The 27,249-nt window shown below is 26.1% G+C and overlaps 3 protein-coding genes across 4 annotated transcripts in view; 1 reads left to right on the top strand and 2 right to left on the bottom strand.

The window, feature by feature from the left end:
- Positions 1–3,011: 3,011 nt before the first annotated feature.
- On the bottom strand, positions 3,012–11,092 carry LOC117175239 (autophagy-related protein 101). The gene is made up of 2 exons (XM_033364912.1): positions 10,977–11,092; positions 3,012–5,064 (listed from the first exon to the last, which is right to left on the bottom strand). The coding sequence occupies exon 2, from the start codon at positions 5,054–5,056 to the stop codon at positions 4,400–4,402; it is 657 nt and encodes a 218-aa protein (XP_033220803.1). The 5' UTR covers positions 5,057–5,064; positions 10,977–11,092; the 3' UTR covers positions 3,012–4,399.
- An 8,381-nt stretch (positions 11,093–19,473) lies between these two features.
- On the top strand, positions 19,474–20,565 carry LOC117175188. The gene is made up of 2 exons (XM_033364816.1): positions 19,474–19,633; positions 19,815–20,565. The coding sequence occupies exons 1-2, from the start codon at positions 19,540–19,542 to the stop codon at positions 20,474–20,476; spliced, it is 756 nt and encodes a 251-aa protein (XP_033220707.1). The 5' UTR covers positions 19,474–19,539; the 3' UTR covers positions 20,477–20,565.
- The window catches only part of LOC117175187 (epimerase family protein SDR39U1), an 8,783-nt gene continuing 2,096 nt past the window's right edge, over positions 20,563–27,249 (bottom strand). For both annotated transcript variants that reach the window (XM_033364814.1, XM_033364815.1), the window contains exons 4-5: positions 24,791–25,056; positions 20,563–20,932 (exon numbers count right to left, since the gene is read on the bottom strand). In XM_033364814.1, the coding sequence (XP_033220705.1) occupies positions 20,693–20,932; positions 24,791–25,056 (506 nt within the window). In that variant the 3' untranslated portion in view covers positions 20,563–20,692. The remainder of the gene's footprint in view (positions 20,933–24,790; positions 25,057–27,249) is intronic.

The following is a 27,249-nucleotide window of genomic DNA, read 5'->3' as shown; positions in this document are numbered from 1 at the left end:
CACTTCAACTCAAATATTCGATATTGTAAAAGAAAATTAATTGCTTAATTTTTTTGAATTCATACCCTGATTTTCATGATGAAAATATTCATAAAAAAATGTAGTTTCTTAATATATAAAATAAGGGTTACAACCCCGTGGGTCATAAATATACCTTCTATCTTAGGCTTCTTATGACAAATACTCTCCACTTGATTTTATTCAAAAATATCCATCAGATGCCAAGATATATAAAAAATTATTTTTAAAGGCAAACTTTAGGGGTGGGTTTCACCCCTTAAAAGTGGTTATCGGCACATAAAAAAATACGTGTCTCTTATTTTGTCACGTACTACAAAAAATCAAAAAATTATAAAAATCGGTGATAATATTCGAAATCTACGAATTATAACGATTCCAAAGACTTAAAAAGTTGAAAATTAAAGAATAATGGTTCAAGTTTATATGAAATTTTATGTTCATTTTTTCTGTATATTTTACTGAAATCAACTGCAGTAGCTTTAATTTATTATTGCAACATTTTACTTAAGTTGGCTAAAATGCAGAAGTTCAAATTTGGACAAATTTGAAAACTTATTAACTAACATCAAGAATTCGATTTATTTCTTAAAGATTCGGATTTCTCAAAATTATCCCTAAATAACACTTTGCCTTAAAAAATTGGTTTTCTTTTATGCAAAAAATAAATAAAACATATAAAAATTATACATAATTTTTATCCCTATTTTCAACTTTTCCGCCTGAGTTACCATGATAAATATTATGCATTTTTTTATGAAAGTTAGATAAAAGTACTATTTTAACACATAAAAAGCAGAATAGGAAAATTTTTCAAAAATATATTTTAATTTAAAAGTGCACAATTAGGGTGCCTACTCAAATCCTGGAAAGAAATTCCCTGAGAATTTTAGGTGTTTTTTAGGTATCTAAAGTTTTTGCCCGGTACAATTTTTTATAGTTCGCAGCCATCAAAATATTTTGAATGTTTTAGACCAAACTACGCGGAATAATGTTTAGAAAGCTTTCACAAATTATATTACAACATATTCCAAAATATATTAGCACCATCGATTAATTAATAATTAAATAATATTAAAAACAAGAGTAAACATTTCTTGAATTTGTCTCTAAAGTCGAAGAATTAAAAAATAACTCAAATTTTTATTTTAAACTTTAAAATACTGAATTTTTAAAAAGATAGATGAATTTATAACCAAATTGTTGATTTTCTACGAAAAAGATTAATTTTCTACAGAATTTTTTTTACAAAATAAATGATTTTTCAACCAAATAGTAGAATTTTTAACTAAAAAAGATTAATTTTAAACAAAATAGTAAAAATCAAAATTTAAAACAAATTTAGCAAAAACTTTTAACTGACAACAAAATAGATTTCTTGCAAAAGAAAATGAAATTTCAAACCAGAAGTTTATTTTTCTACCAAAAAAGACGATTTTTCAACAAAATACGTAAAGTTTCAGCGAAACAGTTCTATTTTCAACTGAGAAAAATAATTTGCCAAACATATAGTTAATTTTTAAGCCAAAAAAGATAAATTCTTGACTAAAACAATGAATCTCTTACTAGAATGGTTGAATTTTCAATCCAAAAAAGAATTTACAGTAACAAAAAAAAATGAATTTTTAAACAGGAAAATTAATTTCTACAAAAGAAAGACAAATCTGAAACAAAATACATCAATTTTTCCAACCAAGGCGATGAGTTTCAATTTTTATTTTTAATCAAAAACGTTTGAATAAAACAAACAAAAAAAGCAAGTTTTTAATCAAAATTTTCGATTCAAGAGAAATAAAAAAATTGAAAACAAGCTGTTGATTTTTTAAGAAAAAAGATACATTTTCAACTAAGAATATTAACATTCTATCAAAAAGAAAGAATTTTCAACAAAAGACATGACTTTCGAAACAGATATTTGAATCTTTAACTAAGAACGATACATTTTCAACTGGAACTGGAATAGTTAAATTTTTAGTTAAAAAATTTAATTTCAAACAACAAAAAAACATGAATTTTCAGCAAAATAGTTTTAAAAAGACCATATAAAGCTATTTTTACAAATAAAAAATAATTGTTAACAAACTTTTTAAAGAAAATTATAAAAATGATCATTTTAGCAATATGATTGGCTAAGCAATAAAAAAAATATTTGTTAATGAGTTTCGAAATTAGGCGAAATAAACTAAATTTATATTATTCATTCATAAGTTTTCAAATTTGGCCAAATTTTATCTTCCCGGATTTCTCCAAGTCAAGCAAAATATTGCGAAAGTAAATTAAAGCTACTGCAGTTGAATTGAATAAAATATACTGCAAAATTTTGAATACACATTTAAAAATTTACAACTTTTTAATTGAAATATCATATTGTTTGAATCGTTATAATTCGCAGATTTCGAGTATTATATTTTACCAAGTGCTAAATTTAAAAAAATTTATATTCCATATTTTAGTCCTCATATTATAACTGATGTTATTTCAATTAAAAAACCATGATTTTTTATAGAAAATGCTAAAATTCACAAAAAAATCAATTATAACCATAATTTTAACCATTTTTTTTGGCATTTAATTTGTTCAGACCCTCGCTTCTTACCAAATTTTCAAAAACGATTGCATTTTAATAAATGAAAACTCATTTTTTTCTGGAAAAACATTCTCTACAACTCTACTGTTTCCCATTTTAAAATTATATTTTTTTATGACTGAAATCGACAAAACAATTTTTTTTTTAAGAAAACATTTTTTAAAGAAATAATTATATTTTAAGATTATATAGTTATTTTTTTAAATTTGAAACAGTAGAGTTGTGGAAAATCGTTTTCCCGAAAAAAAAACCAGTCATTTATTCAAAATTTAATTGCAAAAGCTATGGTTAAAATTAATGTTTTTTTCTAGTGAATTTTAACATTTTTTATAACGAAAAAAAAAATTTTTATTTGAAATGACATCAGTTATAATATTTTGTTTCTTAAAATCATAGAAAACCTACTTTTCCAGATATTTGACTTTTGCCACGACAACTACCTTAACTATCCCTTTTTTTTTATTTTTCGCGTGAAAAATGATAAATTACTGATTACGTATTGAAAAATTGTGTCATCTAAAAATCCATGCAACTACCCCGTAATTACGCTAAAATCGGATCCTGTGAAAACTGTACTTTGAACAAGCCTCGCAAGTTTCGTCAGATTCGCATCTTATCTATCTAGAAAACGAGTGTATTTGCATTTGATCAGTATTATCCTAAGTATATTTAATTCTCTCACTTAACAAGAGTCACTCTCTGAAACTCCCTTTGAATGCATTAAAGCAAAATTGTCAAAATATCGAAGTAAACAGTGTAAATATTAAGACTAAGTTTCTTCGCACTGTACAATGGATACACATTTGCACACGAGTGCTAAAAATCTTCACATTCTTTTGTACTATACAATCAATCTAAAATGTCGTAGACATAGCTGCAGCATACGGAGCCACTATTTTTCATTGCTTTTGAATTTATATTAATGATGTTGTTCGAAATTTAGTGAATTTGATTGAAAGCTCGGATTTTTTTTAGTGAGATTAAACTGTTAGTTGTGCCGAAAATATCCCCTAATCAACAATTAGAAAAGCCTAGCGATTAATTCGGAAAATGTGCTTACTTTAATCCTTCACCAAACAATCCTAAGTAGGGTCCTTTAAAAGTTTGCGAATTCTATAAATTAATCTTTGAGATTAATAGACCAGGACCGTCCTCAGGACATAATTTTTTTAAATAAAAATCTAATTTCTACTGGGCAAAACTGTCATAAAATTACCTCTGCTTGAATTCAATATTTTGTCATCTGGATTTTCTGCTCGGAATTTAAATTCGAACTGTATATTACGGTTTATAAATTCTTAATACGTACTTAAAGCTTTTTCCTATAATAAAAATCTGATCCATAATTTTTAAAGTAGAATCAATAATGAAAATATTCTCTTATTGTCTTTTGTGTTCTCTACTCTTTTTTTGTAACAAAGAGTATTACATTAAGATTAATCTAAATTCTTAAACCAAAATTTTTCTGAAAAAAATTTACCTAATCTAATCAGTATTTATTGTCTTATATACAGAACTTTCACGAAAGAGCTTTCTCGTTTTATTTGAGAGCAAACTCAAAACATGTTGTTTTTGAAAAAGTTACCTTGAACCGCAATTTGTATTTTTCAGGTGATAAAGTAGAATCGCAGGCGAAATTCAACAACAGTTTTGCACTTTCAAAAAAAAAAAAAAAAAACCCCAAAAAAAAACGAAAATTGAATAAATGAGACTAAATTTGACCTCGAGGAATAACCAAAAATGTTCTTGGACAAAGGGGGGAAACTAGTGCTTGATGATGTAACTGCATTACAACTACATGGACAGAGTTTCTTTGATAAGTTTTTTCATGGTGTTGCCCATCGTCGTGCTCGATGGTCCCGAAGTCGTAAATGATAATTTGAAAAGATAAGGCTGAATGTCAGGATACGACGTGTCAAAAATTAAGTCCAATTCTGCCTGATTCGGCATTTTTGGCAGATAATCGTGTCGATTCATAATTTCAGTGATGTACAATATTTTGTCTGTAAGTAAATCACCGACTTTCTCCCGACAAATTTGCCGCTCGTGTTCTGTCGCGAGTTTTATCAGTTCGAGTCGCACAGTCCACACTTCCCACGGAATACACTCGGGTTGAAACGGCCAGCGATTCTTCTTCTTCTGGAAAAATTCTAGGGAAATCTGACCAGAGCCAGGACTGTCCGTGGAACGAAGGGCTTCCGAGAAGCCCGAGATTTCGCGTTTCAGGGTTTGGTCGAGGTGAAATGACGAGCAGCAAACGTATGTGAAATCGATAAAATCACAGTCGACGTCCTGGTAACCAACGGTTCCTACGGAGTAACTACCTTCTTGTTTGTATTTGAACTTGCCTAGGCTTCGATGAAACAGGACGCTGTGGAAAATACTCGCCACTGCCTCGTCCACCTGACGACCTTCCATGCTCAGTTCAAACAACTGTGTTCTCGCATTCATCTTGACGTCTGAAAAATATAAAAAAATAAAAGATCTAGTAGTACCGAGTTTTTGTTATTGCTTCTAGAGCAGGGGTCTCCACAATCCACAGAGGTGCAGCGTGACACAAGATCACCCGACCTTTTTCAAGATCTACCGTTTGTTTTTTTCTAGACGGGAAACTGAGAGAAAATTGATGACCCCTCGAAAAAAAATCCCAGTTGGAAGTGCTCGGTTTCTAAAGCTAAACCTGGAGAACCCTTTTTTCTGATATAACTTGACAGAAATTTAAATAAAAAGTATTTTATTTAAAGTATTTGAATTAAGTCATTGCCGATATTTGAGGGACCGCCAATGAAAAGGGCCTATAGCCGGATTCGCGCGGATAAGTACTGACCGTCAGGATTTTTTCAAAAATATTAAATCATCATATTAAAAATTTTCTCCACTGATCCTTTTTTGCATCCGAGATTTTAGGAAACTTTTTTTTTTTAATTTACTGAGCAGCCTCAGTCGTAGAATATGTTGGAGAATGTTGTATACAAATTTCAAAAAAAAAAATTAGTTTGGAGAGTAGAACTAAAAAAATCGACTTAAACTTTTTATCTGCGAAAAATGATATTTTCTTTAAATAACTCGAAAAGGAAAATTTCTACAACATTGATTTATTTACGAAAAAGATGCGCCATGAAATTGTCTATAAAATCCAACCTTCAATAATAAAAATAATTGGTGACAATTAAATTCAAAGCGTTCAAAATATAAGAGTTTTTTTAAAGTTGAGGATCTATAAGTGAAATTATTTCAGATTAAAATTTAAACAATAAGTTAAATGTTTCAAAGTCAGAGCTGCTTAAATTGTATAATTTTAAATTGCTATTACATTAGAAAAAAATTAAAATTGATTTAAAAAATTATAATTGGCCTATTTGTTGTATATCTGTCAGATATAATAATTTAATCAATTATTTAGGTGCTCTTGACCATTTTTTTACTGTTAAAATTGAAAAATTTGTTATTATGGATTGTAAAATTGATTATGTTCTTAACATTAGGTAATAGAATACCAAGAACGCGTGAATTTCTTGCTAATTTTTAATATATTACATTAATTTATTGGGAAATAATTTTCTATAATTATAATAACTATATAATTAAGATATGCTTTAGATAAATTTAAGTCCGAATTTGAAATTTAAATTTTGAATAATTCATAAACAAAACGATTTTTAGGGAATTTAAATTGTTAATATAAAACATTCAAACTGCATTGAATATAAAACTAAACATTTATTAATTTATTTCATAATTCTCATTTTTAGCGTGAAGTTTCGAAAAGAAATTAGGGTTTTGATAGTTCTGGGTCAAAACTCAGTAGATCCGATCTATTGGCCTGGGGTCGCTAGTAGATACAGGATCTATTTTTTGAAACCCCTATCCTACAGGAAGCTTTGTAATGGTAAAATGTTCGAAAAATTTCTAATTCATTCACCACTAATATCTTGAAAATGGCGAAGGCTTTCTAAAAAAAATGATTGCATATTTTTTAAAACTTTATAATATTTTAAAAATCGGGTTTTTACAATAAAAATGCTGTCATTAACATACTTCAAAATTGATTCAAGAACCTAAATATTACTAAACTCATTGACATAATTCAAAGTTAATGCATGAAAAGAAAATCCTTTTTGATCCTAAACTTTCAAATAAAATAATTTTGACAATTTTTGTGAAAAAAATCATAAAACTGAGAAAGGGGTATGATTTAACGGAACTTTCCCCTTCCCAGTTCCAGCTCAAACAATTAACATTTCAAATACAAATTTTATTTGTCTGATTTCTCTTTGTATGCAATTTAAACATTGTTTGTATTGTTTTGTAATTTTTGTAAATTTTTATTTTTAAATTGATCAAAATGAAAGGTTTAGTTTGTCCAATGTGTAAAAAAATCACAAATGCTTCCCCTGTGAGGAAGCAAATACATTTGCTGACATTTGTCAAATGTTTTGTTGAAAATTCGTCTTTTTGTATAGAAAATTCATATTTTGGTAGAAAACTTATCTGTTTTTGTTGATAATTGAGCTTTTATGGTAGAAAATTTAAGTATTTTCTGAAAGATTTGTCTTTTCGGCTTAAAGATTTAACTATTTGGTTTAAAATGCAGCTATTTTTAGTTGAAGTTTAATTGTTAATTAAAGATTTATTTCACAGATTGAAAACTCAAATATTTGGATAAAATTACAATTTTTGTGTGGAAAATTCGTCCTTTTTCTTTAAAGTTTAACTTTTTGGTTTGTAAATGCAACTGCTTGGATAAAAATTGTTTTTTTTTTGTTTTTTGAAAATTCAAATATTTGGTTTACAATTCATGTTTCTTGGTCAAAAATCAAATATGTTGCTGAAAATTTATCTTGACGGGATTAAAACTACAATTTTTCTAAAACATTTATTTTGTAGCTAGAAAACTCAACATTTATGTTGAAAATTCGTCTTTTTGGATTGTACATTAATCTTTTCTGGATAATAGGGCAATGAAGTATGTTTAATAACATTAATTTACGTACCATATTCATCAACCACGAAAGATTTTTCAGTCAAGAAAGAAAAAAAAGTTCAACAAAATTGTGGAATGTTGACCAAAAAAGTTCATTTTCAACCAATTAGTTAAATATTTTTACAAAAATACTTGAATTTTCAGACAAATATTTTAATCTTCAATAAAAGCAGATTAATTTTTAACGAAATATAGTTCGATTTTTAAAACGAGACGAATTTTTAAACCAGAAAAGGAAAAGTAGTTCTACTTTCATACATAGTAGAATTTTTAACCGAAAGAGATGAATTCTGATACGAAAAATAATAATAAACATTCCAATTAATAAGAATTAAATGTCGACCAAAAAATATAAATTGTTTACCAAAACATAAATTTACACCCCAGAAGATTAATTCTCTTCCAAAAAAGAAAAACTTTCAACAAAATCATTAAATTCTCAATCAAAAAAACATTAATTTTTAACCAAACAAATGCATTTTTAACAGAAAGAGATGAATTTTCAAAGAAAAGCGAAAAAGTTGAAATCAATAAAAATATTTCAGCCAAGAAATAAAAAATTTCAAATCAATTGCGAAATTTCCAGGACAAAAAGGTATTCATTTTACAAAACAATTGCATTTTTTACCCCGAAAGTTTAATTTTAAACTGAGATTTTTTGCAGCCAAACAGGTCTACTTTCTAACAAGTGTTTCAATGTTCAAAAAAACAAAAGATTACTTTAACAAAAATGTCGAATTTTGAACATAGTAGAATTTTAAACCAAGAGATCAATTATGAACCATTAAATATAATAACAGACTTTTCAATTAATCAAGTTGCAAACAAAAAATATTACTTTTTAAAAAAGATACATTTTAGACAAAATATATGATTTTTCCACGAAATAATTGTATCCTCAATCAAAATACATTAATTTTTAACCGAATAGTTATGTTTTTAAAAACAAAAAAATGAGTTTTCAAAGCCAAATCAAAATTTGCAACTAAGAAAGATTTTTTAGTCAAGAAAGAAAAATTTGATGAAATTTCAAACAAAAAAAGTTAATTTTTAACGATATAGTTATATATAGCAGTTGTATTTTTAACAAGAATAGATACATTTTCAAATAAAAAAAAAATTTCAACCGAACAGATGAATCTTGAAGTAAGAAAATAAAGCTTTTATACAGCAGTTCTACTTTTAAAGAAGTGGATGAATTTTCAACCAAAAAAATATTACCTTTTAATCAAATAGTAGACATTTTAACCGAAAGAGTTGAATTCTGAGCCACAAAATAATAGTATACTTTTCTATTAAAAAGAATGAACTTCCAACCAAAAATATGAATTTTTAACAAAATTGATGAATCTTCCATGAAAACAGGCTAATTTTTAACCATAATGTTGCCTTGTTAATAAAAAGAGATGAAATTTCAAACCAGAAGACAAGTCAGTAACAAAAACTTTTTTTTTTAAAGAACGAAAATTTTGACCATATTATGCAATTTTCAAATAAAAAAGACTAATTTTCTATGAAACAGTTAACTTTTCAACAAGAAAATATTAAGGAAAAAAGAGTTAATTAGAAAGAAAATAATCGAATTTTCAACCAAACAGTTGATTCGTCAACCAAGAAAATAATTTATTTTTTACAAATTAGTTATACTTTTGAACAAGTAGATGAATTCACAACAAAAAAATATTACTTTTTAATGAAAAAGAAAAATTTTTAACAAAAATAAAAGAATTCTGAACCAAAAAACAGTAGCTTTTAATTTAAAAAAATTAAATTTCAACCAAAAGCCAATCCTGTTCAACCTAAAAAGATTTATTTTCTACCAAAAAATACCAATTTTGCATCAAACATGTTAATTTTCAATGAATAATAGAATCCTCATTCAAAACATACTAAATTTTAACGAATCAGTTCCGTTTTCAACAAAAAGAGATGATTTTTCAAACAGAAAAGACGAAATTATAACTATATAAATTTGAAAAACATGGCTAATTTTCAACAAAACAGTTGAATCTTTAACCAAGAGAATGTTTGTTTCAAAAAAATTGTTCTACTTTTATTACAAGTAGTTAAATTTTCCTACAAAAACAAAGATGACTTTAACCATATAGTCGAATTTTTCACCAAAAGAGATGAATTCTGAACCGGGAAAACACAGTATAGACTTTTGAGTTTAAAAATAAAATAACTCTCTACGAAAAGATGAAATTTTAATCCAAACGCACGAATTTTCTATTAAAAAAGCGAGAAATGATTCATCTCTCATGAAATAGTGTTCGACATATTCTAATTTTATGACAAGTCAAGTTTAACGCTCCTGATATTAGGTTCCGATTTTAGAAATTAAAAGCGTTTATCCCTCGCAATTTATAAATTTTAGAGCAACCTTATTCAAAATGTTCGGGTACAAAATCAAATTTCTTTGCTTTGGAGAATAATCTCACGATTTTCACAAAATCAATTTAAATTGAACTTGCAAATAAGATTCAAATTAAAATTCTGCCAAGAAAAATATAATTCAATTATTTTAGATTCAAAACAAACATTTTTTTAGAATCAAACCAGTTAATTATTTTAATAAATAACACAAATTTCGAGAGAATTTGGTAGTATTCTTTTTTTTACTTTTATATCATCGGAATGGAACTAATTTCTAGAGCAATCAATTAAAATCTTGAATAACTACAACGTATGTTTGGCATACCGGAGATAAGAGTGACATTAAAGATAACGTTTTTAACCAATGGATATTGGGGCAAATTAATTATTGGTATTACCAAATATTTTATATTTTAAAGCAGACAAACAAAATAATTAGACCATCAACGCTCGATTAGAAATTCAGGTTTAAAATGAAAAATTGAGGTTAAATTATTATCTCAAATAACAATTTTGTTCCATATTCTTCAAAAAATGAAACGTGAGAGGCTTAAAAATGAAATACAAGGCACTAGCTACAAAAACATTCATCGGGTCGTCCTAACCTTATATTTGTTTCGCATTTCAAAAATAAAGCCATGCATCTACATCAGACCTCCGCAAATCGAACAAAGAATCGGAATCATACTAAAAAAAACTTTTCTCACTGACGTCAAATATGCATCAACTCTCTAAAATCTCGGGAAACTGAATTTGCCTTGTGCCAATAAAAATAGACGCATATCAATCCCAAAAAGGGGATTTTTAAGCACTCTTTGAAGATTGACGTCAACTTTGCTCCTGATTCTTAATTTGCAATGAGCAGTGATTTTTCGAATAACCTTGATTTTTTGTTTTGTTTTACGTAACACTAAGATTAAGAACAATGCTTTGAGATACTTTGAAGAATGAAAGCATGTGCGTGATAATAGTCTTTAACTTGAGAGAGTAATCTAAGCTTGATTAACTCACGCGTTTTCTATTCTTGTGACCTTTCTAATATGTTCCAATAATTAAATCTTTGTCTTGATGGTGCATTGAATCTCGACATTCGATGTTTAATTCCAGGTAGCCGTCATCGTCCACACAATCCGACAGTTCGCTCCATGATCCGATCTCAAGTGTGACTTTCTCATTGATATTTTTATACACTTGAATGCACAACACTTTCTTTGCACTAGTCCTTCCTATTATTTTTGTTGACTTCGCTGCACAATTTCGCCCAGAGTTTCCATCGTTCCCTGCACAAACGCACATTAAACTGTTCCGATTTCGACTTTCGCAGAGCAAATTGGCAAAAAAACGCACTAATTCACGCGCAGCAACGCTGCGATGATTCTTTGACACGCATTTGTCGGTAAACAACAGCTGTCGGCGCCATTTTGGAATGGGCTTTGTTTTGGAAATTGCACATAGCTACTGCAAGTCGATGCAGTTCACGATGATAAAAGAGAAAAATGAAAATTGCACAGCACAGGAATTGTGAATATGTATTCACAAAAAAACCACATGCGCAGGTGCGGAAACTTGTTAAGGCTAGTTCACACAACTTGTGCGTCACGAGCCTGTGATTTGTGGAATTTGAAATTTAGAAACTCCCGCCACAAAAGCGCCAATCATCTAGAAGAGGAGCTGGTTTTAAAGTTTAAAGTCCCTGAATATTTAAAGGCATTTAAAATGTTTAAATTGATTGCGATTATATAATATTCATGTAACTGCTGCAGAATGTAAAATATTTTTTAAATGTTTTACAGTATTAAGGGTAAACCATTTTCATGTCATAAAAATTTTGTGAATTAAAGTATAGCAAAGTCACTTCTTGAGGTATTTTCAAGGAATAATATCTACCCAATCACGATTTATTTTGAGCCTTTTATTGTGCCCAAAAAATGCCCCAAAAAATCTAAAATAGCAGTTTTCTGTCAAATTCATGCTAAAGACCATATTTTTCGGAATTTTTTCAACATGAAATATTTTTAATCAATAAGTGACGAGTTCCCAAGAATTTTAAAATAACTTAGAATTATTTAAACAATTCTTATTTGTTTTAACAATTTCTTTCCTTCTGTAAGACGTTAAAAATTATTATCTCTAGGGATAAATGATATAAAGCTGATGAATGTCAAGCATAATACATACCATATTTTGTAATTATATTACAAATTTCAATTATTTCAAACAATTTTTTCTTATAAAAATCGTAAAAATTTATTATTTTCTGGAATCAATTACACAATTAACGAATGTAGAAGACACTATATTTTTGTTTAAGATATTTATAGCAATTATTGAAACAACTAATAAGCATTCACATGCGCCTTTTCATAGGGAAGGTGGAGAAAAATCTAGTTTCAATTTCTCTAAGTATTTTCCTTTTTTTCTTAAAATAACCTCCATCGATTAATGAAATCTATGAATTGAAAATAATTTGCACGCAGATATTAGAGTAATTGAAATTAATGCTTTAAACCATATGATTGTTTAAATATGTTCGAAAAATTCTAAAAAAGGCGATAATATTACTTTTGGCATTTATTGACTGTGTCATTAATTGCAGAAAAAAAAAGTTTTCACGACTTAAAGATAAGAAAATTGTTTTAAAAAAATGAAAAGAATTTAACAAAATTGACAAATATCCTTAAGAAAAAAAATATTATTCTTAACATATTTTAATTGTGCCATTAATTCCAGAAAATATTTTTTCATAATTTACACGAGAAGTAACTGTTTGAACAGATGAAAATTGTTTAAATAATTACAAAATATCCTCAAAAAATAGATTAATTTTAACATTCGTTAATGATGTTATCAATTCTAGAAAATAATAACTTTTTAATATTTCAAGGAGAGAAAATTATTTAAATAAACGAAAATGGTTCAAATAGTTACAAAATATTTTAAACCAGAAGTATTACTCTTAACATTCATTAACTTTATATTATTTATCCAATTTCAATTTTTGGAAAAAAGAAAAGAAATTCTGTTTATTTTTTCTTCAAAACAGTTCGGTTATAAAAAAATTGAAAAAAAATAAGTACTTATTATTAGTGTTTAGTATATTAAAAGTTGTGTTACTTCTGAAGAAGTAATTTCTACTTAACAACTTTTAATTTTGACACCCCAACCCTCTTTAAACTGTGCCCGGAGAATGCCCCCAAAATGCAAAATAACAGTTGTATATTAAATTCATGCTAAAGATGTTTTTTCCAACATTAATTGTTTGTTCGATTAGTGAGAAGCCTCCAAATATTTTTAAACTATTTTTTTATTGTTTAAACAATTATTGTTCGCTTCACTTTCCAATTTTTTAAACAGTTTCTATTTGTATCATTGCTGTTTCCACCCAATCGTGAAAAAGTTAGTATTTTCTGGAATTAATGACACAATTGAGGAATGTTTAAAGTAAATAATATTTCTTCGTTTAGAATATTTGGCAAATCTTGAAATAATTTTAAATGAATTACTGACGCAGATAGTGAAAGTTAAGGATAGGGAAAATTATGCTGACGCAATAATTAAACGGATCCTATGCAAATTATTTAAATAATTAGTACTACTTGCTCCTTTTCATAAAGAAGATCAAGAAACTTCTACTTTTTTCAAATCTTTCATAATATGTCGCTTATTAATCATTATTTTCTTTTATCATTGAAATCGGTCTAAAAAATAACTAGCCATAATGTGACTGAAACAAATGTTGGAAAAATGTAATTATTGCCTAAGAAACGTGTAGAGTAGAAAATTAGCTTTATTTCCTAAGAAAAATGTCTAGTTTTTTAACCTAGTTTTTTAAGTATTAAAAATAAATCACAAATCATATTTATTTATTGAAGGATTCACAATCTTTTCCCTTGTCCACTCTTATCATATAGTCATACAATGTGATATTAATTAAAAGAACGCAATCAGAAAATCCAACTATTTTTCGTTGAAAGTTTATAATTTTTAATGGAAAATTTAATTATTTGATTAAGATGTAATTATTTTGTTAAATATTCAAAAATTCCGTTACAAAACCATCCCCTTTGTTGAAAACTCAACTGTTCTGTTAAAAAGTCGTCTTTCTTTGGGTTAAAAATTGACTACTTTGATCATAAATTCAACTATTTGGTTAAAAATTAAGTTTTTTGGCTAAAAATTCGTCTTTTTGACTTGAAATTCAACGAATTGATAACTATTTTTGTTTTCTCTTTTAAAAAAAGGACAAAATATCTTTTGTCTAAAAATTCAACTGATTGGTGGAACTCTTCTTTGGTTGAAAATTCAACCATTTTGTGGAAACTCTTTTTTTGGACAAATTCAACTGCTTCTAATTTGATATTAAAACAGTTTTTTCTTGAAATATCATTTTTCGCATTTTTCGTTGATAATTGTTTTTTTTTTCCTTGAAAGATTTAGCTTAAAGCTAAACTACTTCGAAAAAAATTCTTTTTTTTTTTGCAGAGGATATATCATTTTAGTTTAAAATTCATTTCCTTGGTCAAAAATTTAAATATTTTCTTTAAAAACTAGTTTTTTCTGGAGGTTTAAAAATTACTTTTTTTACTTTAAATTTAATTATTCGAGCTAAATATTCATCATATAAGTTGAAGATTTATCTCTTTGTCAGAAAATGTACTTGTTTGTTGAATTTTTTGTTGTTGTAAAGAACTAATCTTCAGGGTAGAAAAATCATCTGCGTATTTTTAAAAAAAATCTAACTATTTGGTATGAAAGTAACACTTTTGTTAAAAACTTTTAATATCGTGTGAAAACTTAAAGTGTTTTACATAAAATTGGTCTTTTGGCTTAAAAATTTAGCACTTTGGTTGACATTTTTATTATTTCTTGACTAAAAAATGGTTTTTCATTGAAAATTCAACTATTTTCTTCGTTTTAGTTCCAACATGTATCTCTGCTATGAATCAGCTATTTTTTACTCATTATTCTTTCTTGGTTGAAATTTCAACTATTATGTTGAAAAATCGTCTTTTTTATTTGAAAATTCATCTCGGTTAGTTAAAACTTAATTTTTTAAAGGTAACAGCGCAACTGTTTGATTCTCCATAAATTTAAAAATTACCAAGTTACTAATTTCTTAAAGAAAATAATTGATTTATAGTTAGAATTCAATCACTGATGTAAATTGCTAAAAGTGTTAACTACTTGAAATCTACTGATTTTAAAATTAATTTGTTTTAGTAGAAAATGCAATTATTTTGTTGCATTTTTTTTTATTGAATTCCACACTGTTTTTTATTTATTTTGTAAACTAATTTGTTAAAATTTCGTATTTTTTGTTTAGAGGTTCGATATTTTAATTGAAAAATTATCTCTTCGGTTGAATGTGCAAATATTTCATTAGTAAGTTCCACTATTTTCTTGAAAATTCGTATTTTTACGTAGAAAAATAAACTTTCTGTTTGAAAATTTTTTTTTTTTGGGTTGAAAAATCTATTATTTTGTTAAAATTGAATTTATTTGGTTTAAACTCAGATATTTATACTTGAAACGTTTCATTGACTCATATCACTAGAACCTTTTCTGTTCACATATCTGAAACAATTTCGTAAATCATTTGTAACAATGTTACATAATATGATATCTTCTCGTTATAGAATACTTAAATCTAAAGAAATTTGTAGAACTTTTTAATTATTACTAAACGAAGTCAAAGGTTTTTAAATCAGAGTTCAATCTGCGAAAGTGTCTCGTCTTCGCGCTAATCAAAATAGAAGGAGAAACTGTTCTACTGCTTTGTAAATAATTTTCTGATTGTGACATAGAAGCACGTTATGAGTTCGTGTATTTTATACTTAATATTGATAATTAAGCGTGGTGATTATTGATATGTTGAATTATAAATAAGTCCTCTTATCAAAATGAATATGTGCTGTGTTAGGGATTATTATTCAAGATTGTAGTGAATCTCTTTCAAAACAATAATAAAACCAAGTTTCCGCTTTATACTGTTAAGCAATAAATAAATATTACATTTTTTACAAAAGAAAATCACTATTTCACAAACCATTCAAAGATTCCAAATGATTTTAAAAGGTTCGGAATTCACATCCCAAAATGCTATAAAAATAGGGAAAATAAGGGAATAAATTATTTCTATTAAAATAATGTAAGTTCCAAAAAACCGAAAAAGATCAATTTTCTTCCACAAGAGATGAATTTTGAAAACAAAAGTTAATTTTTAGTGAACAAATATGAGTTTTCAAACTAACGGTTGAATTTTAAACAAAAACTAAAAATATATTTTTGAACCAAATAGATGCATTTGCAAACAAACAGTTTAATATTAAAGTACAAGTGACGATTTGAGAAAATAGTAGTTTTGAAACAAATAGATGAATTTTTAGCCTATAAAGATGTGTGTTGAAACCAAAAAGACGAATTTTTAAAAAAGAGTTAAATTTTCAAACAAGAAAGATTTTTTTTCACCCAAAAAAGAATTTTTTTAAATTATTGAATTTTCAAGCCCAAAAGACGATTTCTTTACAAAACGGTTGAATTTTCAACAAAAAAGTTAAATTTCAGCCAAACAATTAAATTTTAAACTAAAAAAGATGAAGTTTCTACGAAAAGAAATGAACTTTCAAACCAAATAGTCGATCATGCCAGCCAAGAATACAAATTTTCTATTAAATATTGTAATTTGCAATAAAGAAAGATAAATTCTCAACTAAAAAATTCTTTTTTATCAACAAAAAAATTTAAAGAGAATTTTCAGGCAAGTACTAATAAGAATGAAATCTTATAGAAAAACGTATATAATATAGTTAATACAACCAAAAATGTTCAATTTTAATTAAAAAACAGAAACAAACAATGACCAGTTTTCAATAAAACAGTTGGATCGGTAGCATTTTAAAATCAAATAGATAATTTTTCAAGGCAAACAGAAAAATTAGCTACTAAAAAAGATTTTGCAGTCAAGAGAAAAGTTCAATCAAATTTTGGAATTTTCAACCCAAAGGGGAAAATTTTCTACAAAACAATTAAATTTTGAACCAGAAAAGATGAATTTTAAATTTAAAAAATATGATTTTCTAGCAAAACAGTTGAATTTTCTACGAAATAGTAGAATTTCCTACCAAACTAGTTGAATTCTCATAGAAGAAAGATGAACTTTCAGGAGAATAGTTGAATTTTCAACAAAAAAGGATACATTTTTAACCAAATTGCTAAATTTTCGAGTTAAAAAGGCAAAGTTTTTCAAACAAAGTTGAATTTTGTACACCTGAATAAGAATTTTTTACAAAATAGTTTATTTACAACCCAAAAGACGAACTTTCAATTACAAATAGAATAGCTGAATTTTCAGTTAACGAAATTATATATATATATTTGCTATTAAGAAAGATTTTTCAGTAAAGATAAAAAAAGATTCAACCAAATTGTGGAATTTTCAAACCAAAAGGACGAACTTTCTACAAAACAGTTGATTTTTCAACCCGAAAGTATGAATTTTAATCAGAAGTATTCATTTTCAATAAAATAGTTAAATTTTCAATTCAAGGAGATGGATTTTTAAACAAAAAAGATGAATTTCCGATAAAATAGATAAACTTTCAGCCAAATAGTTAAATTTTCAACCCAAAACCAACTTTCATCAAAGCAGTTGAATTTCCAACTGAAAAGGATAACTTTCTGACTAAATTGTTTAATTTCCAAGCAAAAAGACGATTTTTACACAGCACAGTTAACTTTTAATCGAAATATACAAATTTCCACCAAAAAGTTAATTTTGAATCAAAAAGTTGATTTTTAACCAAACAATTAAACTCTCAACCTTGACAGATTATTTTTCAAGCAAACAGTTGAATTTTCAACCGAAAAAGATGAAATTTCTACCCGAGAAAGATGAATTTTCATTTTTAAAAAGACGAATTTTCAAGCCAAAGAATACAACTTTCATATCAAATTGTTAAATTTTCAACTCAGAAAGATCAATTTTAAACCAAAAACGACATAGATACATTTTTAGTTACAAAAAAATTGTCGAAGAAAAATATAATTGTATACTTTTCTTTTAAAAAGTTTCTCATTAGGATATCTTAATTCAATTTGCATTTAAGCGACAAAAGCAGAACAGGATGGCCATTTTAACCGAAGAAAAAAATTTCCGGTCATTTCACGGTTTTTTCCCAGTTCGTAAACATTTTTCACGGTGAATGAAATTAAAAAAATCGAACTTTATTCTAAACACTTTTCCATTAAAAGTAATTAACAATAAACAACAATTTAAATTTACACGTATGAAATGGAACGTAAGAACACTTTTCAACTGAAAATTTTTTAATAAAATGCAGATCAACTGCTAAATTAAGAACTTTTATAAATTATAGAGTTCAAAGATTCAGATTAAATTCCAAAAATATAAATCTACGATAACATTTTCAATACGCTAAATTAAAGAATTAAGCAATGAACTTCAAAAATGTTCAAAATTAGATTTTTTAAGCAATTTTAAGCTAGATAAATTAAAAAATGAAAAATTTTTTTTTTTAACTTTACCATTTTTTAAATTAGAAGTTAAATTGTTTTCATTCTGAATAGCTTAAGAATTCTTCAAAAACATTACAATTTTATTTCAAAATATTGAAAAATCTAAAAGTGGTTTTATATTTTTCCAAATTTAAAATGATTTTTGAAATTTTTTCGAAACGTTTAAATATATTTTGACAGGAATTGAATTTTTCCTGCAACTTTTAGAAAATCCTGCAAATTAAAGAAAAAATGTTAAATTAAATTTAGAATTTGAAATCATTTCAAATCATTTAAACGAAGTTTGTGACCCAACAAAATTGGACTATTCGTACCGAAATTTTGGTGCAAATACCCACAGCCGAATATAAAAGAAAATGCAGATTTTCGTAGATTTTAAATAAAAATTTAGAAACTATTTAAGAATTGTGAAAGGCTTAAAAAGAATAAAAACATTTTCTTAAGATTCCTATGAAAATTGAAAATGATTTTTCCTTTTGAAAAATTATTGTAACAGAACTTACAAATTAAACATTTTTTAAACAGAATAATTTAAATTATAACGTTAAAAGTTGAAAATCTCTTCGAAATTTTACAGATTCAAAGCTTTCTATGTAAAACAGTTCAGTTTCAAATTGTTTATTTTTACATATATTTGTATTTAATTTACTCGTCTTAAATGAACAGTGAAATTTCTAATGGCTAAGAAAAATAATAAAAATAATATATATTAATAAATTTATTCATTGAATTTAATATAAAAGATAATATAAACTTGCGCAAATTTTTCTTTTTAAAATTCGTAAAATTCCCTGAAAGCCTGAAAGATTTTACAAATATTTCAGAATTCAAAAGATTTCACAAGTCTTCAAAAGATTTCCAGAATGATCAACCCCTCGATTTCTCAATTAAAAATATAACTTCATATCAATGAAACTTAGTGATTTATTTCTGTAAATTTTACCTAACTTCACCCCTGTCAAAATATATTCTGTTCTTTCATAAACCAGGCAAGTCGTCAAATTTTCTTCAACTTATCATAGAAAATTCTAAAGTGAAAATGGTTCCAATAACTAAACCATACCTGAAAATTACACCAGATAAATTATACGTTTCAAGAAGACCACAAATCATCTCTTGCATATTATTTGTCTGTAAGAATTAACCTTCATATTATTTGGTTATAAAGTCATTTGTAATAAAGCTATTTTAATCTAAATGGTCTATATTACAAATAACATCCAAATTTAAGGGGAAAAATAAATTTTCCAAAAATTAAATCATATTTCCTAGATAGCCTTTCAGAAACTATAAATGAAAATAAACATATTTCAGTTACGGTAATAATATGCACAACCTTTTTCTATTATTTCTTAAATGGCGCCTTCGTCCTAACAATTATCATCCTGGGAGAAATCATATTTGGCCTCGACGCCTTTGGTGAACGGGAAGAATTCATGTTGGAAAAATCTAAAAATTTAGCCACATTTACAAAATATTCTTGGTGTGACAAATTATTTTCAAAATCTGCAGAAAGTTATACCCTCAAAATGAAATTGAGCGACATACGACATGTTGGAGTTTCACAAAATATAGGACTTTTCATGCTTCCCCGAAATGGAAAAGCTGTGACTTTAAGCACCCGAGGTTTAAAACGTGATGAGGTTCAAAACATTAAAAGAGATATAAATTTTTTCCTCAATACAACTAGACTCGAATATACAGATCATAAATCGGCAGACCTCGGTTATAATTTTTTAAGTACTTCAGATTCTGACGAGTATCTCCAATCTTTACTTCGAAAATGTAGCCGTCGTTCCAGTTTAAAAAAATTGCCGTTTTCATCGGTACAACAGCATCAAAGCACGCCTTCTTTTGGATCTCAAAGAGCTCAAGGAATTCCTGAATTTCCTCAAAGAATTATCAAGAGACGGCCCTACGGTTCTAATCTCTTTTTTCAAAATATTCACTCATCACAGACGAGGCGCAGAAGTTGATTCACCAAAGATAATAATTACCTGCTAGATTATTTACCTTTTTCATCAGTTCATGTAGTCTTCTTTCTTGTAATAAAACATTTTTATTTACAACAATAACAGAAGAAAATCACAAAAATGCAGTAAATTCAGATTTTCTCTCAATACTGATTTTAAAAATCTTTTCGATTTTAAGTTTCGATCGATTGTTTCTAGATCAAGCATATTTAAATGAGATTAAAATGGTTCCATATACCCCAATGTTGTGATGTTATCACAAGCTGATTGTATGTCCGGATACTTGTATTCGAAATTGGATTCTAGAACCCTTTTAGGAATAACTTTCTGTCCTTCTAGCACAATCTTCGCACGTTCTTCACCGAAAATGAGATTTATTATAAAAGGTGGTAAAGGTAGTAAAGCTGGTCGCCATAACGCTGATGCGAATTCTTTCGTGAATTCTTTGTTTGTTATTACCTAAAAAAAGTAAAAAATTAAAATCTCCTTTTCTACCCTTGCAGGGGGTGGCAACTACTTTAAAAATTTAAAAATTGAAGAAATTTAAATGAGATTAAAATCAAATTTAAACTAAATTTGGACAAACATCATCTAATGTTTCTATTGAAATTTGAAAAAAAGGTAACAATTTTTTCCTAAAAAAGAAGAGAAAAAAATTCTCTTTTGGACAAAAATAAAAAAGAGGTAGCGAATAAAAAAATTCTCGGATGTCAGGAAGAGAGCATAATGATTTTGTTGCTGTTCCTGTCTGCTCGGTTTTTTTTTAAATTGTATTTATTTAAATTGTTTGCCTCGATAAAAGTGCTGTATGAGTGCCGAAACATTGTTTCTTATTTTTTACAAATGTTTTTTATAGTAATTTGATAACAATAATTTTTTGTGCAAAAAAGAAATTTTTTTTTTAGGAAATATTTGTTAAGTTTTTTCAAATTTCAATAGGAACACTTTATGTTGGTTGTCCAAATTTGGTCGTTTGATTCTTAGTATTAATTTCAGGAATTCTGAATATAAAATAAGTTTGGATAATTTAATCACAAAAAGGAGCTGAATTGTATAAGTTCGAAGTCGAATCGCTAAACATTAAACAATTTTATTTTGAATTCAATAACCACAAAATTAAATGATTGCAGAATTTCTAAAATAGGACAATGTCAAAACGTTAAAAATTGAATATTTGCAGAAAAGAATTTTAGAAATTGGATCATTTAATATTCATTGGAATTTAAATTGTGTTGTTTATAACTAAAAGCGTTCAAAATGAAATAATTAATCAATAAAATCTGTTGAATTTGAATACCTTTAAATTCAAGGCGATACAAATTTGACAATTTGAAATAGAAAAGTAAATTGGATCTTCCGAAACCAAAGAATCTGAAGTTCTGCATTTTTAAATTGTTCATACATAAAAAATGAAAATTTAACATTAAAGCTGATTAGAAAATTTTTTCTAAAATCAAAAAATGAATTGTTCTAAAAAAAACTATCGAAGTAAATTTTAATTTTAAATGGGAAGCATTAAAAATTTAAAAAAAACTATGCTTGGGAACGTTAAAACTTCAAACAAAATGCAAACTTTATTTAAAACTGAAAAAATTTTCTCACCAACAATGGTGATTATTCAATTTTTTTAGATAGTTTAATTTTCATGTTTTCTTATTATGGCCTCAATTCATAATTTTTTAATTTAAATTATGCTTTCGAATTATTATTAATTTTTTTAATTTTTCAATCAAATATTTTACAATTTTAAATGATTTTTTGGTTCAAATCTTCAAACTAAAAATCGGACAACTTCAGGATATGACATTGAAAATTTTTTAAAAATAGGACAAAACAATATTGCTGTAATATGATTCTAACTTTTGAATTTGCACAATTTTAGGCTTTTCGATTCTAAATTGTTTTATATTTACATATAAAATTAGTAAATTCTAAACTGAATATCAAGGCTATTAATATGAAATATTGAAATATTTAATAGCGGAATTGTTCTGAAATTTTTAATATTTGAATTTGAAAGTAGAATATTGTGAAATTAAACATTTTTAACTTTGAAAAAATTCCCCGTCCTCAAACATTTTTCACGGCCAATGAAATTTAAAAATTCGAACTCTAAAGGTGAAAATGTTTCCGTTTGAAGTAAAAAAAACTGAACTGCAAATCATTTTAAGCAAAAATCCTTAAAAAGCTTCCAAATTGTATTCCGAAATCTTCCAAAATTTACATTTTGTTTTACATTTTTTCAAATTTTAAATTACTTTTGAAATTAATTCAGAACTTCTAAGCATTTTTTTTCATTATTTGAATTTTTCCTAAAATCTTTCCCTAAACTTTCAAAAAATCTTGCAAAATTAGAAACATTTCCATAAAATCTTTCGGATCAATTTTTGACAATTTTGGAAATTTTTTTCAATATTCTCTTAAAATTAATTTTTCAAAATAAAAAAATCATTTTCAATTTTCTTAGAAATCTTAAGAAAATGTTTTTTATTCTTTTGAACCCTTTCATAATTCTTAAAAAGCTTGTAAGTTTTTTGTTAGAAATATGCCAAAATCTAAGTATTGTATTAAATTAGGCTATTTTTTCAGAACTTCTAAATATATTTTCAACTTACTTGAATTTTGTCTAGAAATAATAGTGTTCAATATTTACTTATATATCAACACTGAACAATTTTACTTACAAATTAAAACTTTTCAAATCGAACAATTCAAGCTGCCACGTTCAAAATTTTTTTATTTAGTTTTAAATATATGTTTTCTATTTATTGATTTTTAATGAAGAGTCATATATTGGTAAATATTAAGCAATTGATATTTTTCTTAATTAAAACATTTTTAATTTTAAACGTAATCAGTGTCTGGAATTTAATAAATTTGAATATAATAATTAATAATAATAAATTTATAAATAAATAAAAATACATAAATTAATAAATAATAATTAACAGTATATTAATTTGAAGTTTTTTTGAAATTGAAAATAGTTTATAAAGTTTCAATCGTGCGTTCCCATTTGTTTTACTACTAAGACATTCCAATTGAAACAGTTTAATTTTTAACGTTAAATTCTAGAAATTCTTAAATTTTGAACTGATTTCGAATCGTCTTGTAAAATTAGTTTTGTTATGATTCACTTGTTAATCCTTGATGCACAGTTCAATGTCAAAATCATTATAATTTATATATTCACAGTTCATCAACCAAAAATGTTTCTTATCCAAAATTGTCGATTTCAAACAATTCTAATTTCTATTGTTTTGAGTATTTAAAACGGAATTGTTTTAATAAAAGATTTTAGAATTACGCATTGTAAACTGAATAATTACTATTTTCAAAAGTTACATAATTCCTGAAAATTTAAACAAAGCATGAAATATGTTTTCGGAAAGGATTTAGTGATTTTCAAAACTTAAACTGTTTTGTTAAAGTTTGAAACTTTGGCTAATGAAATAACAAAAAAATCAACATTTCTGACAATTCGGTGAAAAGTTTTCAAATTTCATCATGAAAAAAATTCCCAGTATACTGGAGCTTTACGAAATTTTCAAGCAAGTGGCTTTGAGAATCACTACATCCCTTCCGAAAATGTATTTCGTATTTTGTTTAGATTAAAAAAAATTATGTAACTTTTGATAATTGTAAGGAGGCGCCATTTTTACTTCAGTGAAAATTCCGAGAACTACTTCCAATCATACATTTTGTAACAATACACTTAGTTTTTCTTCAAAATTTGAATATCTTTGGAGAAAAGCATGGAAAATACGAGTTTTTGAGTATTTTATTAGAATTTTTCTGAGTATTGACTTCCATGAATCACGAAATATATTTCTTTACAATAATGTAACTTTTAATTGACGCCTGAAAAGTTATCATCGAGAAACAAAAAAATAAGGAGTTTGAGAAACTAAATTAGGGCAGCCATCTTTTATTTTTCTCAAAATTTTGAATTTTATTTGTCACCTGATTCCTGATAAATAAATCTGCTTCTTGCAAGAATTTTCCTAGATTTTGTTATTAATCGTAAAAATGGTAATTTTTGATCAAATTTAGGGATCCGTCATTTTGTAAGTTTTGAAAAAAAATTTTCGTGTTGGTACATTTTTTGAACATAGTTTAAAGATCATAATTGTGCAGAGCCAAAGGATTCCGATGAAATATAGAAAAATTAACTGCATTTGAAATTTTACGATACTTTTCCACATATTAATTGCGCATGAGAAACTTTGAGTTTAAATTTGGTAGACCCAAGAAAAATCCAAAATCGAAAAATAAGGACCAGCTTTTTTTTCTAGTAGTAAAAAGGCAATTAATTACCTGAGGAGCGACACCGTTATATACACCTTTTATATTTTCGTTGCATATTGCATGTTCGAATAATCTGACCAAATCTTGAATATGGATCCAAGGCATGTATTGTTTTCCAGTTCCCATGTGGCCTCCAAGACATAGTAAGAAGGATGGAAAGAGTTGTAAAACCATACCACCTGTTCTTCCTAAAACTACCCCAGATCTTATTGTTACTTGTCTCGTTTTAGAGTCCTTAGGAAGTTGTGCAGCTGCCTCCCAGTCATGACACAATTCTGTAATTATATTAATATTTCTCATACTTCCTAATTATTTTTCTAAATAGCTTTATGTTCATAATAATTGAACGTCTAAAATCGCACTAAAATCTTGACGAAATCTTTCAAATCCTGTGAAATATTTTGAAATTTTTAAAGATTTTAGAATTTTTTGAATATTTCTAAAATCATTGAACGATTGTAATAATCGTACACAATATTTTGAATTCTTTTAAAATTATTGTGAAATCTTTGAAATATTTTTTATCTTTGCGGATTCTTTTAGAATCTTTGAAATCTATGTGAACATTTTGAAATATATTGATATCGTTCTAAACTTTTCTTCGAAACTTTAAATAATCTGAAATGTTTTAAACTACTTTGAAATCTTTTGAAACTGTTCTAAGATCTTTGAAATCTCCTGCAATATTTTGAAATCGATGCGAAATCTTTTACTCTTTGAATATTATTTGAAATATTTTAAAAACGTTCGAAAATCTTTGATATCGTTCTGAATTTTTTTCAATCTTCTCAAATATTTTTTAATCCTTCAAAACCTTCTGAAATCCTTCGAAATTCTTTGAAGTCTACTGAAATATTTTGAAATTTTTTATTTGATATTGTTCTAAATTTTTTTCAATCTTCTGAAACATTTTGAAATCCTTAAAAATCATCTAGAATGGATTTACAAATTTTGAAACATTTTAATCATCTGAAATATTTTGAAATCCTTTAAAATCATCTGGAATCGATATAGAAATTTGGAAATTTTTTTAATCATCTGAAATATTTTAAACGGTTCTAGAATCTTTGAAATCTTCTGTAATATTTTGAAATTTTTTATTTGATGTCGTTCTGAAAATTTTGAAAATTTTGAAATCATTTGACATATTTTAAACTGTTTTGAAATCTTTGCAATCTTTTAAAACTGTTCTAGAATCTTTGAAATTTACTGAAATAGTTTAAAATGTTTGATTTGATATCGTTCTAAATTTTTTTTAGTCTTCTGAAACATTTTGAAATCCTTAAAAAAGATCTAGAATGGATTTACAAATTTTGAAACATTTTTAATCATCTGAAATAATTTAAACTGTTCTAGAATCTTTGAAATCTTCTGCAATATTTTTAAATTTTTTATTTGATATCGTTCTGAATTTTTTGAAACATTTTGAAATTCTTCAAAATCTTCTGGAATCGATATAGAAATTTAAAAAAACTTTTTAATCATCTGCAATCTTCTGAAATATTTCTAAATCTTTGTGAAATCTTTGAAATGACTGTGAAATGTTTTGATATTGTTCTAAAATCTTTCAAATCTACAGAAATATTTTAAATTCTTTTAAAATCTTCGACATCTTTACGAGGTCTTTTGAAATTAATCTAGAATTTTTGTAATCTTCTAAAATCTTTTGCAAGATTTGGAAATTAGCGATTTTTTTTCAGAATTTAAGAAATCTTTATGAAATTTTATGTAAAATCATTGAAATCTTTTACATTTTTTTGAAAAATTCTTAAATATTTGCTTTATTTTTAATTTTATGGTTTATATTTATTTTTAAATAAGTTGATTAATCTTTGTAAAATTTTCTGAAATCTTTCAAATCTTTTGATATTGGTCAAAATCTTTGAAACCTTGTGAAATCTGCAGAAATATTTTTAAATCTTTGAGAAATCTTTCAGAATCGTTCAAATCTTCGTGAAATTTTTGAAATCTTTTGATAATATTCTAAAATCTTTAAAATATTCGGAAATCATTCTAAAATCTTTGATAACTTTTGAATGTTCTGAAATATTTTTAATTCTTTTAAAATCTTCGAAATCTTTATGAGGTCTTTTGAAATCAATCTAGAATCTTTCAAATCTTCTGAAGTATTTTGTATATTTTGAATTCTTTGTGATTTTTTTTTTAGAATTTTAGAAATCTTTGTGAAATTTTTGTAAAATCATTGAAATCTTTTGATATCGTTTCAAAATCTTTCAAATTTTCTGAAACATTTAAGATTTATTTATATTTATTTTTTTCATTTATTATTTTATTGTTTATCTTCATTTATGTTTTTAAATAATTCTGACATCTTCAGCAATCTTTTCTAAAATTTTAAGACTCTGTCATCTTTGTAAAATGTTCTGAAATCTTTCAATCTTTTGATATCGTTCAAAAATCTTCGAAGTCCTCTGAAATCTACTGCAATATTTTGAAATCTTTCAGAA

Source organism: Belonocnema kinseyi, chromosome 6 (assembly GCF_010883055.1).
Source record: "Belonocnema kinseyi isolate 2016_QV_RU_SX_M_011 chromosome 6, B_treatae_v1, whole genome shotgun sequence".
In the NCBI taxonomy this organism is placed as follows: domain Eukaryota; kingdom Metazoa; phylum Arthropoda; class Insecta; order Hymenoptera; family Cynipidae; genus Belonocnema; species Belonocnema kinseyi.
This window is presented reverse-complemented; position numbering and strand designations above follow the sequence as displayed.

What these genes read in the sequence shown, in the direction of transcription:
- LOC117175239 (XM_033364912.1), bottom strand. Translation starts at nt 5,056, where the DNA reads ATGAATGCGAGAACACAGTTGTTTGAACTGAGCATGGAAGGTCGTCAG.
- LOC117175188 (XM_033364816.1), top strand. Translation starts at nt 19,540, where the DNA reads ATGGTTCCAATAACTAAACCATACCTGAAAATTACACCAGATAAATTA. An exon ending in CTCTTGCATATTATTTGTCT is followed by an intron (nt 19,634 to 19,814) that starts GTAAGAATTAAC and finishes AACATATTTCAG; the next exon opens with TTACGGTAATAATATGCACA.